This window comes from Megachile rotundata, chromosome 10 (genome assembly GCF_050947335.1).
Source record: "Megachile rotundata isolate GNS110a chromosome 10, iyMegRotu1, whole genome shotgun sequence".
NCBI lineage: Eukaryota > Metazoa > Arthropoda > Insecta > Hymenoptera > Megachilidae > Megachile > Megachile rotundata.
Genome location: NC_134992.1, coordinates 14827744 through 14846128, shown reverse-complemented (window position 1 = coordinate 14846128; position 18385 = coordinate 14827744). Strand labels below are relative to the sequence as shown.

The following is an 18385-nucleotide window of genomic DNA, read 5'->3' as shown; positions in this document are numbered from 1 at the left end:
GACACTTCCACCGAGCCCAGCGGCCATCTTCTCATTGACGGTTGGACTGCCGACTGGTGCCAGACCGCCAATCGGATGAATTTCTGCTCTTCCCCTCTTTCTTCACCGACCACCCTCTTCTTCCTATGTAAGCCTTCTCTCTCGCCTGCTACCCCTTACCGATCCCCTCTTCTGCAGTGGATCGCGACACAAGCAACCAACATCAGTATGAAGTTATGGAGACCGCGAACCGAAATACTGATTTCTCCTGCATATCCGCTATTTTGTCCTGTTTCGCCCTTTCGGTGGTGTATATTGCGAGCCTTTACGTATGGAGTTCACCGTACAATAGGTACGTACACCGATCGACGATGATTAACGTCAATCTTTAAATGTCCATTTTGTGCGACTGTCTACGATGTTCGGTCCTTTAACAGTGAACCACAAGGAACCACGAACGAAGTGTAACTGTATTCACGTCAACCAAGAACCATGAATGCCTATTCTTTATTTCGAGAGAGAATCGTAGTGTTGAGAGACGAGTTTTCGATCGTACTACGCAGGTTTGCTCTGATTGGTTATAACACGGTCTGTAATCAGGGGTAACACGCATGCACACTTACGTTATTTGTGATGCAGAGCGTGTATACCCAGTGACCTTTTATTTAGTATACCCTCTATCGTTTTTTATTACTTCTTTACCTTGTTTTAGAATACTTCGTATTGGAGATTTAAAAGCATTTACAGCTACAAAGTTTATAATTTTCAAACTTTTTAAAGTTTAAATTTTCACATCCCTTATATTTCTTTATATATCCAAATTTTCATATTTAGTGATTCTGCCCTATATCATCACTTATTTCTTCTCTTCATATATTTTTGTTCACAGTGTATATGAGCACGAAGTGAGAAGTAGGTAGTAGATTGGTAACAAACTAGTGGCAAAGAGTCTTCTGAACTCAGTCGAGATGCGCGGAATTATTACGGTTCTCTCGCGAAACAAAGTATACTCTCTGATTTTCTCACTCACGCAGTCACTTTTCTGGACAAGAATCAGGACAAGAATTAAATCTACAGCGCCTCTGTTGGCCAACAATTTTCTTCAATTCTATTTCCAATTGGCGCACTATTTAAAAGTTATTATATGACAAATTATTGATTTTTAACTGCAGCGCTTCCTGGAATAGCACGGTTTTGATTATAGACAGATCTTTTCATATCCCTAACTCCCGCGTTGTTTGAAGGAGCACTGCAGAGAATTTTTCTTTTTTAAATGCTTTAATGAAAGAAAAATTCTCGTGGCAAAAAGATTGGACTAACAAAACTCTAATATGAGACTCTTTTATATTATAGAGAACATCCAACAACGATAAAAAAGAGATTTTTCAGCGTTTTTATTATGTCCCTTATATCTCCTGCATCATTGTATTTTGGAATGAATGAGAAAGTATTTCAGAAGGTAATTGAACACAACAATACAGTTATTTGTACAATAAATTCCATGTTATAATTTGTAATTTTTAGGCAACAATTTGGGAATTATTGGGTCTACGATGGCCAGGTTTATTTCAAGCAATTGTGATACCATTATTATTAACAATGATACTATTTCTAGGGCCATTAAGTGTACAAGGTTTTAATGGTCTTTGGAGATTATATACTGGTCAGTTTTCCTATTATTTGTAAATGAAATGTTTAATAGAGCAATGTAAATACATGTTTGTAATTTCTAGAACCTATGTACTGGCTTGGAAGTGTACGAACACTAACATGGTGGAGAAATCAAATAGTTGCACCATTGTCTGAAGAATGGACTTTTAGAGCATGTATGTTACCATTGCTTTTGCAATGCTTTACACCAACAACTGCCATATTTGTATGCCCCTTGTTTTTTGGGGTTGCACACTTCCATCATGTAGTAGATAAAGTTAAGGCTGGCGTGAAACTTAAACATGCACTTTTTATATCCTGTAAGTATTTTTTCCTAATTTTAAGTGAATACAACAATGTAGGCAAGCATATTATCATACATTCTTTAATCAGGTTTCCAGTTTACATATACAACATTATTTGGAGCATATGCAGCTTTTCTTTTTGCTAAAACAGGTACAGTAATTTTGATACTTCATTTGGAAAATCCGAAGATTTGCATTGGAACATCTCTTTAACTACATTTAAAATCATATTCAATGAAATATCTTTTTTTAATAGGACACTTAGCAGCGCCATTTACGGCACATTCATTTTGTAATCATATGGGATTCCCTGATCTTTCTGAAGTTGTAGCATTTAAGGATCCTCTAAAGAGAGCTGGATTATTTTCTTTATTTGTAATTGGATTAGTAGCCTGGTGTTTTTTACTGACACCAATGACAAACCCGACATTATTTCATAATAATTTATTTTGGCATAAACATTTTATATGATGAAGTGATTAACTTGCAACAATGTCACTAATCTTACTTATAAGATTTGAATGAAAATATCAATTTAATTCGAAGCTACGTTAATTTCAGATTGCATGACATTTATTAAAAAACAGTTTCTTATCAAAAGAACAACAATTGCAGAAAGATTCGTTTTATCAAAAGATAGACGCATCTATGCAAAATAGAAAACGATTGAAAAATTAAAACTTTATTAAGAATATTATTAATTTCTGATTAAATTGTTAATTTTTGTGTGTTTCGTGATCACTTTTTCCGACGAGTTTTCTCGAGTCGGTTGATCGATTCTCGGATCGCTAATTCTATCCTAGCGAGGATACGGAGCACAGGATGTTTAGGCAGAGTCACGTGAAGTTGTTAAAATAAAATAAAAGATATAACTTTAAACGTTTAAAAATGGTTTATTAAACACTTCACACGCACGCTCACCTCGGGACAATCGACGAATTATAACGATAATACAAACTGGTTGAAATTTAGGTTGAGAATTGCTAACACGTTTGCTTTCGTGAAAGGTTTACAAGGATCTGAATTTTAAAATCGGAACGGCAATCGTTTGAACCATCGATCCGATCGATGGCGTTGCGATAGGGCTAATCCCGTGCGGGAGGGATTAGTGCCTGTACGCAGCGACGTAATATGGCACAGAAGTGCCTCGGTCGATTATTATTATCTTTATTTCGGAACACTGTGCAATCAAATTATCGAGATAAAATTAATCATGCAATATAGAAATAATATAAATCACCGTAGTGCCTCGAATTTAATTAAATTTACGTAGTTATAATCATGAATACCAGTAACAATTTAGACAGTTTTTCTTAAAATAATAACGTTAACAAAATATTATGTAGTTAAAAAATTTATGACATTGTTACAATAAATGTTGTTTTGAATACTAAAAAAGTTACTTCTATAAAATATATCCTCAAAGATTTGTTAAGATACAAATATACAAATGTAAAAATGTTTTCATTTTAAAATAAGATGACTGTATTCTTATTACATGTGTAAAACATGTAAGAATTAACAATACAAACATTTATTAGCTATTTAAATCACAGAGATAACAGTTATAACAGTATTACAATGTTTGCCATAAATGTATATAAGTATTTATACAGAAATAACATAAACAAATACATACGAGATTACGTACTAGTACAATATCCTTTTACTTAAAAGGATCGTTTTAAAACTCATCACTATACAAATCCTATAAAATATGTACTTGTCTAACATGGTAATTTGAAATGTAACAAAAAGAGTTTTTTCTAAACAAATAAAAACTTGAAATATTTATTTGAGTATTTACATCACTTTAAATTGTTAGTTTACACAATAAAATTTTTTATATTTCGAACATATTGAAAAATAGAATTTGTAATGTGATTGGATTTTACTTATAACATAATAATATAAAATATGCAATTTTTGTAACTTTTACTGATTTACTTTACACTAATTTCGACAATTAAACATTGTATCTTGTATTTGACTTATTGAAATGTTTATTTAAAAAAAAAGATGAAATATAAGATTTGAAATGCATACTTTTAAAGCTAACTCTATACTTATCTATTTCTTATGTATCACACATATTTGTAATTATCTTATTATTACAATTTTTATATTTTAATTACATTATCACTTTGATATTGCATTATTTATAAATAAAACTATTTTTTTTTTAGAAACTTACTGTTCAATTCAAGTATATTAACAAAGTTATTATGATAGGAACTGAGATTACAGATTTTTTTGTTAATAATTCGTAATAAATTATTAAATAGGTAAGTAAATAAATAAATAAATAAATAAATGATACTGAAATGTAAAAAATACTTTAGCAAAATGAAAGATTTTTGTGAAATGTATTTTGATGTTACCTTCAGGTTTGGCTAGATCCAGGCGTTGCTTCAGTGTTTTGTGACTGATTGAGGAATAGCACATTACCTGTCTTTATACTTGGACCTGTAGATATAAGCGACGGGCATGGACTAATGCATGGTGTTGAGGAATGACTATTACTTAAATCACACTGATCTAACAGCTTCCAAAGTTCTTCTGGCGTAGGTCCACCAGAAATATCTGTAATTAAAATATTTTATATAACAAACAATATTATATTAATATGGAAATGAAAAACTTAAATGACCATTACTTCTAGTAGAAGAAAAAGATGGTTCCAATGCAGTGGTAAGATCCCACATTTGAATAGTACCATTAGAATGTCCGGTAAATATAAAGCGTCTAGGTCGTGAACCCATACGACTTGATCCTTCACATTCATGCACATAAAATGAACTGATTATACTGCCATCCACTGACTTAATTACACAAACTCTTTTGCCATTTGATGCTAAGCGTACAAATAATTGATCAGTCTCTGGTACAACTTTCTGAACAAATACTTGTTCATCATCTTGTTCTCCAAATGGACCTGCATGATACAGTACAGTAATCAAATCGTTTTTCTTTGACAGTTATTCAAATTCATATACTAGTTATTTATATATTCTACCAAAATCATTCCCAGCATTATAACTGATACAAGGTTCAATTGCTTCTAGAGATACAATTTTGAAACTAGCTTCAGGTGTTGGTCCTGGTTGAGTAGATATCATTCCACGAAATCTTTTTACTGCCCAACTTCTAACATGATTATATTCAGAACAAACTGATACCAAATATTTTTCTGATAATGTTACCTGTAATAAATTTTATAATGTACTCGTGTCTTCTAAAACTTTATTACATTAAAAGTTACTATTTCTTATATGTATAAAAACGTACCTTTGTTACACTACTTTGATGCACTGTAAATGTCTGGAATAGTTGTGGACCATGCCCTACAGTCTCAGGATGATGAACAATAACTCTTACACTGCCAGATTTTGTACCATATGCAATTTCGATCCAATTGCCACAAAGAGCTGTATAATAACAAAAAAATTTTACACTAATCTACTTTACTATAAAACATTAACAATTTTTAATATGAACTACGTTGCTTAATTTAGAATGTAAGTGATTCAATACTAATATTACATATATGAAACACTATAGAAACTGAAAAAATTCTCTGTGCACATGTATTTTAATTAGAAAGAGAAAACCTATATATATAATTAATATATTACATGCTTTATATCGCGATTAATACAGAAAAAATATTTATAAAAAAGTTGTATTGATTGCTTTCTTGCTTCAAATTATATGAATACAGTTTTAACAAAATTTTATATATGTGTGCTAAAACAAGCGAAAAAGTATTTACAATGTAAATAACAAAAATTATGAATATTCATAATAAAAATAATATTTATATGCATCTGAAATTGTTTAAACGGAAGAATAACTATGCAAGCAGAGGTACTTGTTTATTTTTTTCCCTTCCCCTCACAGATGCTGACAGGAAATACATAACTATGGAAGGAACAAGCAAAGAATTGTTAAATATAAATGAAGAGAAGCAAACTGCACAATCATTTTGTAAAATACACATTAAGAAAATAAATGGACAATAAGAAGTACAGAATTTGCACAAGTACAACTGGATGTATAAGGACAGTGAGGCTGTGTATGTTAAACGTATTTTATGGCAGAAAACAATTGTTTCAAAAGTTCCAAATTAGTTGATTATATTTTTTGTTATAACTGTTTGAAAATTATTACAGAAATGTGTAATCAATATGTGTTTATCTTAGCTTAAGGTGAAAGAGATGAAAACTGGTTCTTTAATATGTATATTATTATGTAAATATAGATGAAGAGTTTTAATTAAAAGTGGTATCAAAAGCAATATATGTATATGAATTTGTGTGAGTTGGCATGGATGCGTATACTATACCTGGAGAGGAAGGGTACGGATACTTATATTCATATTAATGCATCATGTTCATTGCAATATAAAATGTAGAAAAACATTTCATTCTGAATTGTTATTTAAGTATGAAAATATTATAGAACATTGTCATATCGACCCATACTTGCCTTGCGCTATTTATCCAGTTGTACGAAATCATGAAGCAAAGAATGTAATAATAAACTCTCATTAATATTTAAAGATGGTATTGGATTTTATAATAGAAAAAACTTTACAATATGTATTTGAACTGTTTGCATTAATGTAGTGAAAACACGTTTTTTTTTTACTAAGAACAAAAAAAATGAATTAGAAATCTGTAGTAAAAGTTCTGCCATTAACATGTAACCAAAAGTTTAGAACAACTGTCTAAGAAAGCAAAACGTAAAAATAAATGTAAAACATATAATAAAAGTGACGTTTGTTATTACATTCCTCAATATAAGCAGATTTAATAATTATATTTTAATCCATTTATTTGTACGTCACTTGAAAAGGTACTTCTGCAATAGAGATACTATAATACTGAATGTTATGAAATACAAGTTAATCATTATTTACCTTGTGTTTAACCATTTATCAAAATAATGTGGTATGGTAAACGTGGATATGAAAACTTACATGTTTTTGGTGTTAAATACACAGATATGGCTGTAATGGGATCGTAATTCGGATCACGATATAATTCTGTTACAAGCAAATCATTGTCTTTCATTCTTAATGGAAACTTTTCCATATCTAAAAATTAATATTACATGTAATCATTATTGAAAAAACATATTTCAAACGTTGTATATTTCAAATTCTATTACCAATGTAATAAATGGACCCATTATTGCACCCTAGTAAAAGAAAAGAACCAGCCGTGTCAAATGATAAAATAGGTACAACATCTTGTATTTGCCAGTGATGTGTCATGGCATGCCAAACACCAATTTTATCAGTAGGAGATAGAGCAACCAATTGACTCCCAATAAAAAATAAATATTCCACACGAACATTTAAATTAAATGTACCAATATTAGTTTTTATACCATTTGCTGAAACACTCCATAATCTAACTTGATTTCCATAAGAAATCGCAACCATTTTAACATCTACACTGGTACTTAATTTTGAAGTAATTGCCACCCTTTCAATCACCGATTCAATATGAGGACTAGTAAATGCATGTTGCCATCCAGATGAGTCTTTCAGTCTGTAGCATGTTATGAAATGCGCATAAGCAATCACAATCCAATTGTGATGTGCCTTTATAATTTGAACTCTTAATGGATCAACCCATGATGATACTGAATTAAATAAATTCATTATTATATCTTGTTGTAACATTAATATAAATCTTTGCATTTACCCACCTTGTTGGGGACCAAATACTAAACTTATGTCATTTTTATATAATTTATTTAGATCTGCTGAATTATTCCTAGCATGTCTTAAATCTAAAGATGAAGTACGTGAATGTGGTAAGCCTCTTTGTTGAATTCTATAATCCAATGAAGAATTCCTCATATGTGTGCCAAGCACTCCTTTATGGTTTTGTTGTCCTATAGTTCAAGTACATTAAATTTCTGCAATTCTTAGACAAATGAAGTAATATTTGTTCATTACCATTGTTACTATGGTTATTAGAAATCCCAGATGCTGTACTTTGAGAAGTAGATGGTATATCTGCTCTAGAATTAGTACTACTAGTAGTAGCAGTGGTAGTGGTAGCAGTAGTAGCAGGAACTCTGCCATGAACAGAGACATCTCCTACATTTGATGGAACTGTAGATGGTTCATGTAATGGTATACCTTTTAAATTAAAATAAATAATATTATTTGCCTTTAGAATTATTTGTTATATTTTGTAAAAAATCATCTTCTAGATCTTACTTGGGGGTGGTAAATAACCATAAAATAATACATCTCCACAAGAAGACTGACTTAAATCTTCACACAATATTAATCGTTTAACTAATGGCGTGATACCATAATATTCAGCTTCATGTCTCAATGTACGAAGATCCACATTTTTTAAATCAATGTCTTTTGTCCGTAAATAATTTAATATGATACAAAACAACTTTGGATCTCTATCTATGAATAATGCACCAATTTCATCTCTTTGACTGGCAATTCGATTACTTAATAAAGCTGTAAAAAATGAATCTGGGACCCATGTCAATGTTTGTTTTGATGTAGAAAACCTGAATAGCAAACATTTGGATTTAAATAAAATTAATTGTTTAAAACATTTGGAAACGCTCAATGTTGATTAACAGGTAGCACAAATAATTTATTTAATTATTAATAAAAAATTAAACACTTGTTTTTGTACCTTGTTCCACCAACATTTAAATGAACAATAGCACTCAGACCAAAAGAAGGAGGTACGGCCATTATTACAATTGATACTAACGTCAATTATTATATTGACAATACATGTCTTATTTTATCAATTAGTAACCAAGTAATCAGAGATTACTACCTTATAGGTTATATACAACGCATCTTTTCCCTAATGTAAATTTGCACATGCGTATTATGAGACTTCGATGTCTATATCATTTATTCAACAGGAAATCATATCAGTCTAATTTTTGTGTTTATTCTGCGCATCTCTGATTCGCACCTCATGCAGCAGTGTACATGCACGTTTGTAAAGTTAAATTTATATATACAGTAATCTTCTATTTTATATACTATTTATGTCAGTCAAGTTTAACAATCAGATTTGAGAATTTAGATGTTTCGGTACTTAGTAATTTAAAATTTGGAATTTAATGACAACCAAATGTGATTTAAAAGTATTCATTTAATTATACTTGCTCTACATATAATATCTTTTTCCTATAGACATATTTTTGTACACTGTATATTTGGTTGACAAAGTGAAAAGCACATAGTAGTGCGGCAATACTTAGTGGAAGGGGAAGCTATTGAAGTTAGCTCCGATTTTAATTTCTACCACCAAGAGCGCTGTGATGTAATGCCGACCCCAATTTGTGGTGGACCGGACATGAAAATGGAAAGGGAGTTTAGTTTTTTGAACTCCTGAAATTACATGGCAAAAATGTGTTGCTTGAAGGGTTCTGCTGTGCCGCATCTATGATACGGATATAATTTCATGTTAAAAAATTGCAACTGAAATTTGTACGAAATATTGGCAAAGAGGTGTCGTGAATTATAAAAAAAGAATTGAAACGTAAGATTAATTTATAAAATTAATAAAACATTCAAAATGATTTGAGGTTAAAATTGATTAAATAATATCTATTTAATATTGGTTGCGCATATTTTTCTTTGTAAAGGTCGCACTTGTTCAGATTTTGGTACAATGATAGTACGTCTTAAAAAATTTATTTTACCTTTCTGCAAGCTGGAGAAATTTGGAAAAATACAAAAACAATTTGTTAGACATGATTCCTCCCACTCTTCGCAAAAAATCTTAGAGCACCTGAAAAATAAGACCTTGATACGAGTTAGAGGAAAGGAAACTTCGAGTTTCCTGCAAGGATTGATTACAAATGATATGAAGCATTTTGAAGAAGGAGCAGCTAATTTATATGCATTATTTTTAAATATTAAGGGTAGAGTACTATATGATGTTATTATATACAAACAAGAAGACGATGCATATTATATTGAATGTGATTCTCAAGTTGCTGATCCATTGCAAAAACACTTAAAAATGTATCGTGTTAGAAGAAAGATAGACATAGAGAATTTAGGAGATAGCATAAACATTTGGGCATTTTTTGATTCTGTGCAAAGTTTAGATGATAAACTTAATGGTACCAATAAACAGAGGCTTGAAGGTTTAATATTTCCATGTGGTAGTCTTAATAATAAAGTTAGCAAAGTAATTGACAATGTTATGATATATGAAGATCCTAGGCTTTCAGATTTAGGCATTAGAATTTTAGCTGAATCAAAAATTGAAAAAAATAAAATAGCAAAGCACTTAAATTTTGACTGTTCAACTTCCACTAATAATTTAAGTTTTAAAGCATTTCGCTATAAACTTGGAATAGCTGAAGGTATAGATGATTTACCACCAGGAAAACCTTTACCATTAGAAGTAAATTGTGATTATTTGCATGGAGTTAGTTTTCACAAAGGTTGTTATATTGGTCAGGAACTTACTGCACGTACTTATCATACTGGGGTAGTAAGAAAACGTCTAATGCCTTTAATATTTAGTGAAATGCCCAATGTATCTCTTGCATATGATGAAAAAATTATTAATGAGTCCGGGAATGTAGTAGGCAAATTTAGAGGAATTGAAAAAGAATATGGATTGGGTTTAATGCGAATTACTGAAGCATTAAAGGCTCAATCTCTTACTATATCAGATATTAAAGTAAAAGTTTTGAAACCTGTTTGGTGGCCACAAGAATCGCAAGCACAAAGCGCGTCTATTATTAAAAAAACATAAATACATGTTTCCTTTATATAAAATTGTAATGCTCAAGTACAAAATAAATATGTTATGAGAAAGTATATACAATATTTCCCATCCTTCGTTCTTTGTAGGATGGAATCCGTCGCTAGTACATCTGCAGATGATCGTCGTACTAGTGAATATGACCTGAGTATAACTTCTACGGTTCAAGGATCAAAACAAACTACGGTGGGAATATTTACATGTTCTTATTGTGCATTACAAGAACGTTATGATTTCAAAGGCACTAAACCCCCGTTTGCACGCCAGTTGACTTACTTGGAAGAGTGCTACCTTATGAAAGATCCCTTTAGTTTACCAAACAAAGGCGAAGTTTTAGTGCTAGGTGCTGATTGTAATTTTTGTACAAAGCCTGTATGTTTAGGATGTAGTATATATTTTGGAAAACGATTTTGTTTGGAATGCGCATCAAATAATATGCATAATTTACCAACACAATTACAAACAAAAATAAAAAGTTTAATAAAGAACGTGAACTCATAAAAATAGTATTTTATTAAACACTGAATGTATTTCTAGTTTGTAGCTAAAAAATATATACTGATAAAAGTCATAAAAACATTTCACATTTATACTAGTTTGATTACATGTTCTTTTCTTCTTAAAATTATTAACATAAACTAACATGTTTTCTTATCATTACCATATAAATTAAATACAACTACAAAAATTAAACAATGAAATGTTTTAAGTCGATCAAAGTTCTTTATAACATCATTCAGTTTGTTGGCTTCTTAGGTGTAGCTGTGAGCTTTTTTGCCAAAATTTTCTTCTTTTTTTCTAGTTTGCTTTCCTTCTTCTTTTTATTTTTGTCAGCTTTTTGTCCTTGAAACGTATTTGTTTGTTGTGGGCTAGCTTGTTTCTTATCTTTATGTGCCTTTCCCCCCTTTTTAGCATTTTCATGAGTCTGAAAAAACATATTTATATATTTAAATAGTTTAAAATACAATCAACATTACCAAGAAAATAAATTAACTAAAAGATCTTACCGGTGATGGTTTTCCCGAATTCTGTTTTACTTGTTTGCGCGGAGACTCTTGTTTATCACTTCCTGAAGAATGTGATCTTTTTCTGTGTTTAGTCTTATGTTCTCCAACATATGGTTTTACTATAACGTTTCGATTCAAAATCGTCGTACCATCAAGTTCAAATGCTAATGCAACAGCATCCTCAGTTGTGAAATTAACATATCCAAATCCTTTACCTATTCCAGTTTTATTATCCTTGATTACTCTTACAGACTCTATTTCACCACATTTCTCAAAGTGTTTTCTGATTGTATTTTCATCAATTTCTGAAAATAGTAGTATAATTTAAAATTAATTTATTCTACATACTTGTATCAGCATACCCACATATACAAAATATACTTACTAAATGCTAAATTCCCTAAGAATACACTTTTCTTTCCATCATATTTTTTTTCTGATTTAGAAGCTAGATCTACTCTTAAATGATTTCCTTCAAACAAAGTTCCATTTAATGCCACTGCTGCTGCAGCAGATTCCTCAGTGGTAAATCTAATATATGCATAAACTGACTTCAATTTAGGATGTACATTTTTAGTAATCTTAGCAACTTTTTTGGGCATATTTACATCTTTTGGTACTATTCCCCTTATACGTATAGAATCAATTTTTCCAAATTGTTTAAACAGCTTTTGTAAGTCTTTGTTTGTTACCTCTTTTGGCAAGTTACCCACAAAAATAGTTTTATTATCATTTTTCATGTTTTCAAAAGAGGAATCTGAATCTTTATTACTTTTATCTTGATATGAGTTTTCAAATGTACTGTTCCCTTCTCCAGCTTCATCCTCCTCATCTTCATCACTAATGTCATCATCTTCTTCATTTCCTTCTGGTTCAACAAAGTCTTCGTCATCGTCATCATCATCTGCAATACTATTACCTAGAAGTGCTTTTATACCCAATGCAGATTCTACTCCTTCATCCTCCTCCTCTTCTTCTTCTTCGCTTTCTTCATCATCATCATCTTCATCACTATCATCCATCGCAGAACTTTCCAAGCTTGATCTATCTGAACTTTTCAAGGAATCATTGCTCTTATTACTTGAGTTTAGACCCTTAAACATTTTGACTCCTTTATTTACTTTTCCTTTCTTATCTTCGACCATAAACTCTTCATCATCTTCCTCGGTGTCATCTGCTAAACTAGTGCCAAGGATATTAGTTACACTCTTATCTGTTTCATATTCTTCCTCGCTTTCTGTGTCATCAGTTTCTTCCATTAATTCTTGTTCTTTCAATACAATTCCCTCATTAATATCTTCATCAGAATCAGGTGAACTTGCTTTAGATTGCTTTGGACCCTTTTTATTTAATTCTTTCTTAGTTTTAGATGAATTTTCTTTTTTTGATTCTTTATTCTTTGAAAACTGTTGAGGAGAGGAATTTTTTTGTTTCTCTGACTTTTGTTTTCCCATGTTATTATTATTATTTGACGCTTTTGATCCGTTAATTATGGGTACTTTGCCAGTTGGAGTTTGTTTAAATTTCTGATTCTTTTTCTTTTGTATAAATCCGTCTTTTGGTGTGTTCAAATTCTTGGAATTCAGAACTTTGTTCTCCGTTGTTGTTTTTGCCATGCTTTTATAAAAATTCTACCTATTAATCCATACGAGAATTGTTTTTTCATAAAACGAAAGAAAATAAAAATTTCTATATAACGCTATTTTTGTTATGCTCTAAACAATTTAAATTTTATATCACAAGGTTAATATCGCACGTGTGTATACGTTATATGGCGGGTAAGTCGAAAGCAAATTAGTTGCGAAAAATCAAGAAATAATATCGTTATTTGGTCCGATTAATAAGTATTTTTAATAATAAATATAAATAATATACTTACCACTAGTTAGTTAACGTAAATCAACCGCCAAGAACAACGTGTGAGTTGAAATGCCGGCTAGACCTAAAACACTTTGAGCGCCAACAGGAAGAACAATATCGGCCATTAGGGTTTCATACCTTTTTCTGACAACTTTCTTTGATTGGGAAAATCAAAATTCCCTATATAAAACTTTTCCCGGTAGTCTATTCAACTCATAGATCTTAGAGAATATGCTCTCTAGATCTACATCTCTTTCCCTAATACTGAAAACTCTATACTCTGTGCTCTATCATAATGTTCCTTCTGTTATTTTTGTAGGTGTGTTATATTCAGCATGGAATGGGAAAGCACATGGTGGTCAATGATGGTGGAATAATACTAAGCAGTGGGGAGTTAACCGAAAGTAACCGCGTTGTATGAATGGAGTATGATTTTTCATTGACCTAAGTTTGTAATTTTAATATTGTAATCGAAATTTAAAGTTATGCTTAAAGTTATTATAGAGAAATACAAACAATAAGTAAAGAATACTTTATAAAATTCGAAATCAAATGCAGTCTAATTGTTTTATGTGAATTTCGTTTTGCAATGGGAAAAGAGGTTATGCTTTAAAGTATTTTGTTGAGTTGACTGAAGAATTATATGAATTAACATATTAATTACTGGAGAAATTTAGGTAATTTATCATAGACATGTATCTTCTTGCAACAATAAGATGTTTAGAAATTTAAAAAAAAAAATGAGATTTACATTTTATTAAATTTAACCTATTTTAATCTATTTTAGGTCATATTTAATTTCTGCATAATGGACGGAGTAGGATTGTACAATACTTTTCTCCAAACTCATCAACCTCAATTAGAATCATCCGGAGTGCCAAGACTGTTCTGGGAAATTTTATTTAAAAAACTTCAGTACCAAACTTTTGATTCTGGTCTAGTGTTTCAATTAGTAAGAATCGATTATGAGGATTCTATTAGAGGTCCAAAGGATCCTGTCTGGAAACTCTTTGTTTCTTGTGAGAACGGCATTTCGACTCAAGATCCAAATAATATTTATTTAATAGATCATGCATGGACTTATGATGTTGCAAATGCCAGGCAAAATTTATCAAATATACCAGGTTTGTTGGATCGTATGTGTACCCTAATTGGTTTTGACATTGAAGAGGAAGAGAATGAGAAAATAGAATATGTAATGAATGAAATGTGGAGATATAATCAGGCTTTTTCTCTAAATAGCGGTTCGATAGAAGATAGAATGCCAATATGGTACATAATGGATGAAGTAGGATCAGCAATAAATCACAGCGATGACCCTAACTTCAGGACAGTGCCTTTCTTATACTTACCAGAAGGGATTACTTATACCTTACTGTTTCCTATAAAAGATGCCGATTACGAGGATGAAGTTACAAGAGATTTTGTAGAGGGTCAAACAAATGATTCAAGGAAAAGGCAAGCTTTGCTATTACCATGGGTAGATGTCTCATTTGTCGGAGAAAATTTTGTACAAACAGAGCCAGATGAAAGTTATTTCTTAGCAGGTCATATTCGTGAGAGTTTACCAGAAAAGATAGATTTACAGCTTCTTCAGCGGGACAAAAACGTGAAACTGAAGGTATTCTCACAGTATACATTTATAAATGATTACCTAACTGATCCTGCATTTGAAATAGTAAACAACGAAGAGCAGGCTGACATTTTATGGTATACTTCGCATTTCAAAGATTACAAAGAACTCAGCATCCGTTCACCGCGAGTTCTTATAAATCAGTTTCCATTTGAAAATGTTCTAACTATAAAAGACTTACTGTCAATAATATGCAGAAGAAAAGCAGGTGAGAGAACATATGATTCTGATACTCTTGAAACATTCCCAGAGTGGTTACCTACTACTTACAATTTAAGCATGGAATTAGTACAATTTGTCGCGTACTTCGAGCAAAGGGAATCTATGGGTTTAGATAACCATTGGATATGTAAGCCTTGGAATCTCGCCAGAGGATTGGACACTCATGTCACAAAGAACTTATTCCATATTTTACGGTTACCTAGCACCGGGCCAAAAATTGCCCAGAAATACATAAACGATCCCGTTTTATACGAAAGAGCAGAAATTGGGAAAGTTAAGTTCGACGTGCGGTACGTGATAATGTTGAAATCCGTGAAACCTTTGAGGGTGTTCGCCTATAAAAATTTCTTCTTAAGGTTCGCGAACAAGGAATTCGCTTTAAATAATTTCGACGTGTACGAACAACATTTCACTGTCATGAATTATTCAGAGGACAGACCGCTTTGTCACGTAAAGTGTGCGGACTTTATCTTGGAATGGGAGAGACAGTATCCGGACTTCCCATGGAGAGATCGAGTCGAGCCAAAGATTCTGCATATGTTTCGAGAAGTTTTCGAGGCTGCGGTGATGGAAAAACCTCCGAAAGGTATCGCTGAATGCCCGCAAAGCAGGGCCGTGTACGCAGTCGATCTGATGCTCGAATGGAAGCAAAACTCGATGCAACCTGTTTTACTCGAATTCAATTTCTCTCCCGATTGTAAAAGAGCTTGCGAGTATTATCCATCTTTCTACAACGATATCTTTAAATGTCTGTTTCTGGATGACGATAATCCGGCAATATTTCACGATCTGTGCTCATAGAGCAATTAAATTCTGCATGAATTGAATTACGATGGCGTAAGTGCAGCATGCTTGCGCCATAAATATCGAGAAGCTATTAACGATGGTTTCCATGGTCAGCGTCCTGACCAAATACATTTATTTATTCAAAGCCAGTCGGATACCGCATTTCGTATGCGATAATGAGCTGAAGTAGCTCTAGTAAATCTGCATATGCGAACGTTAAGGGTACATTTGCTCTGTAAATAATTTCCACCTACCCATAACTTGACGCTGCAATGGCAAGACTATCGCGGTACCTAATGGAATAATAAACGAGGGAGCAATTGGAACTGTTTCCACGATAGCCTACTTACTCTCGTAACCGTACACTTTGACGATGCGTTTGTCACGAAAAGGTGCACCGTTCACGATTATTATCGCCCATTCCGCTTTTTGTCACTTATACATTCTCTGGGAGAATTTGATCGATCGTGGTAATAAAGATGCGATGTAACGAAGCGTATCTAATTACTCGTTACCATCCTATTTTGTTCATTTCCCATTTTTATTTTAAGTTCAATCAGCTTGCTGCCGTTCTTTCGCGTAAAATTGTAATCGGTTATGATACGTAGTCTGCGAGAAAGTTGTATAGAATTGTTACTCTTTTTCTTATTGTTTTGTTATATATATGTTTAAGTCAGAATTGAATCGTTCGCGAACACGACAAGATCCTCATGTCTTTAACGATGGTTGATTAGCAGAAACTCATAGAGAAAGTTGAACAACGGGAACAGTTTCGATCACCTTTTGCACATGCAATTTGCAATTTTTCCTCGCGTGCGGCGCCATAATCAACCGCAATCATTATTTCTTTATTTCAGTTGGCAAACGACCCTAGTCGAATCACGCGTTCGCCGACAATGGTTTCGCAAAACAATGAGCCCCGCACCATCGTATTTTGTTAATTATCGTGCCGTTCGTTATTCGGTTATTTCGCAATGCGTTTCGTCGGTGGTCGCGCTCATTCGAAAAAGCTTTCTCGTCAACTTTCAAGCACAAAGCTCGCTGCATGCAATTATACAAAACGTGTATCAACGCTCGGATTCGGCGAATCGAACGGTGTTATGTTTGTCACGTTTCAGAAAATTATTGAATCGAAATTATCTGTCGAAGAAAATGAAAACGATAAATGGACGTGGAACAATGATATCAATGTTGCGCGTCGGATTAATATACGCGAAAATGGGCTATTTATTATTTCTGCAAATTTGTTTATCTGTTGTATAATATATAAGGTATTAAATTTGTATAAATTTTCATTTTTACACGACTTTATTTTGTCTTTTATTATCAAATCCTTCAGCATCATCTTAGCGGAATTAATTTAACCAACGACGACTGTCGAATTTCTGTCAAGGTAAATTATAAAACAAAATAGTCGACTCCACTTATCCAAACTTCTATTATCCAAACATCCCACTGTACGTTATCCCAAACTCATTGTTAAACTACGTCCAGAGAAATGAACTCACCCCATTTTCCGACCACGTTTATACCATGTCTCTTGAGCGCGAAGCACCGTAACTACAGGGTCATTTCAATGCTTCCCAGAATGTTTTTTTTTACCTGTGACGCAGAATTTCAAATGGCTCGCGTCAATCACAGAGCCGGAACAAAAGATTCGTGCGAGAATAATGCTATATCGTGATTCGTATCCTACCCCCTGCCCTTTTTTATTCTTTTTCTTTTAAACGAAAACGATTATTCTTCGTTCGCCAGTCACGGCGGCGTCGCGTTGAAAAGGGGTGCGTGTGGCTCCGGCTAGTCGGCCTTGTTCCTCCTCATTCCTCCTCGTGCATTCCCGAATGTTACCTTTGCAAGCTAATCACACACTTATTTACTTATACAGGGTGTCATCGATGCTCATTATTTCGATACTTTGTAAAATTCTGCATGCCACAAGATTTAAAGAATTTGTGCGCAAACGAGGAATATTCGAGGTAATTTCAATAGAAAATTGGGGACTTAGAAATCCAAGGATAGCAATAAAAGTTTAGTAGCTCAGAAATATACGACATAACGTGCGCACCCGCGTTTTATAGCATAAGTTTATAGGGTTTCAACCTTGAAGACTATACCACCATGACACCCTGTATACGTCTGTACGCCGTCACT

The 18385-nt window shown here is 32.5% G+C and overlaps 5 protein-coding genes across 10 annotated transcripts; 3 read left to right on the top strand and 2 right to left on the bottom strand.

The window, feature by feature from the left end:
- Positions 1-75: 75 nt before the first annotated feature.
- Positions 76-6231, top strand: Sras (Ras converting CAAX endopeptidase Sras). Of its 5 annotated transcripts, XM_012283804.2 has the most exons (7): positions 417-542; positions 869-1115; positions 1333-1438; positions 1504-1642; positions 1713-1949; positions 2023-2085; positions 2191-2760. In XM_012283804.2, the coding sequence occupies exons 3-7, from the start codon at positions 1379-1381 to the stop codon at positions 2403-2405; spliced, it is 714 nt and encodes a 237-aa protein (XP_012139194.1). In that variant the 5' UTR covers positions 417-542; positions 869-1115; positions 1333-1378; the 3' UTR covers positions 2406-2760. The 5 variants fall into 5 exon arrangements, with proteins under 5 accessions (XP_076392160.1, XP_076392161.1, XP_012139193.1 ...); XM_076536046.1 differs by lacking the exons at positions 417-542; positions 869-1115; positions 2191-2760 and adding exons at positions 196-331; positions 5835-6231; XM_012283803.2 differs by lacking the exons at positions 417-542; positions 869-1115 and adding an exon at positions 196-331.
- LOC100882439 (BTB/POZ domain-containing protein KCTD3) lies at positions 2804-9024 on the bottom strand. The gene is made up of 11 exons (XM_076536005.1): positions 8618-9024; positions 8173-8486; positions 7906-8091; positions 7653-7841; positions 7107-7586; positions 6916-7032; positions 5223-5362; positions 4951-5137; positions 4591-4869; positions 4316-4517; positions 2804-4253 (listed from the first exon to the last, which is right to left on the bottom strand). The coding sequence occupies exons 1-10, from the start codon at positions 8677-8679 to the stop codon at positions 4318-4320; spliced, it is 2154 nt and encodes a 717-aa protein (XP_076392120.1). The 5' UTR covers positions 8680-9024; the 3' UTR covers positions 2804-4253; positions 4316-4317.
- Positions 9025-9262: 238 nt separating this feature from the next.
- LOC105661731 (iron-sulfur cluster assembly factor IBA57, mitochondrial) lies at positions 9263-10779 on the top strand. Its single transcript, XM_076536032.1, has 2 exons — positions 9263-9484; positions 9591-10779. Exon 2 carries the CDS (start codon positions 9617-9619, stop codon positions 10715-10717), a length of 1101 nt encoding a protein of 366 aa, XP_076392147.1. The 5' UTR covers positions 9263-9484; positions 9591-9616; the 3' UTR covers positions 10718-10779.
- Positions 10780-10815: 36 nt separating this feature from the next.
- On the top strand, positions 10816-17540 carry TTLL12 (Tubulin tyrosine ligase-like 12). The gene is made up of 4 exons (XM_076536015.1): positions 10816-10912; positions 13913-14019; positions 14089-14270; positions 14381-17540. The coding sequence occupies exon 4, from the start codon at positions 14402-14404 to the stop codon at positions 16247-16249; it is 1848 nt and encodes a 615-aa protein (XP_076392130.1). The 5' UTR covers positions 10816-10912; positions 13913-14019; positions 14089-14270; positions 14381-14401; the 3' UTR covers positions 16250-17540.
- LOC100875710 (uncharacterized) lies at positions 11222-13770 on the bottom strand. Of its 2 annotated transcripts, none has more exons than XM_012283794.2 (4): positions 13613-13770; positions 12119-13350; positions 11734-12038; positions 11222-11651 (listed from the first exon to the last, which is right to left on the bottom strand). In XM_012283794.2, exons 2-4 carry the CDS (start codon positions 13347-13349, stop codon positions 11463-11465), a joined length of 1725 nt encoding a protein of 574 aa, XP_012139184.2. In that variant the 5' UTR covers position 13350; positions 13613-13770; the 3' UTR covers positions 11222-11462. The 2 variants fall into 2 exon arrangements, with proteins under 2 accessions (XP_012139184.2, XP_012139182.2); XM_012283792.2 differs by having other exon boundaries at positions 12119-13368; positions 13613-13766.
- Positions 17541-18385: the final 845 nt, after the last annotated feature.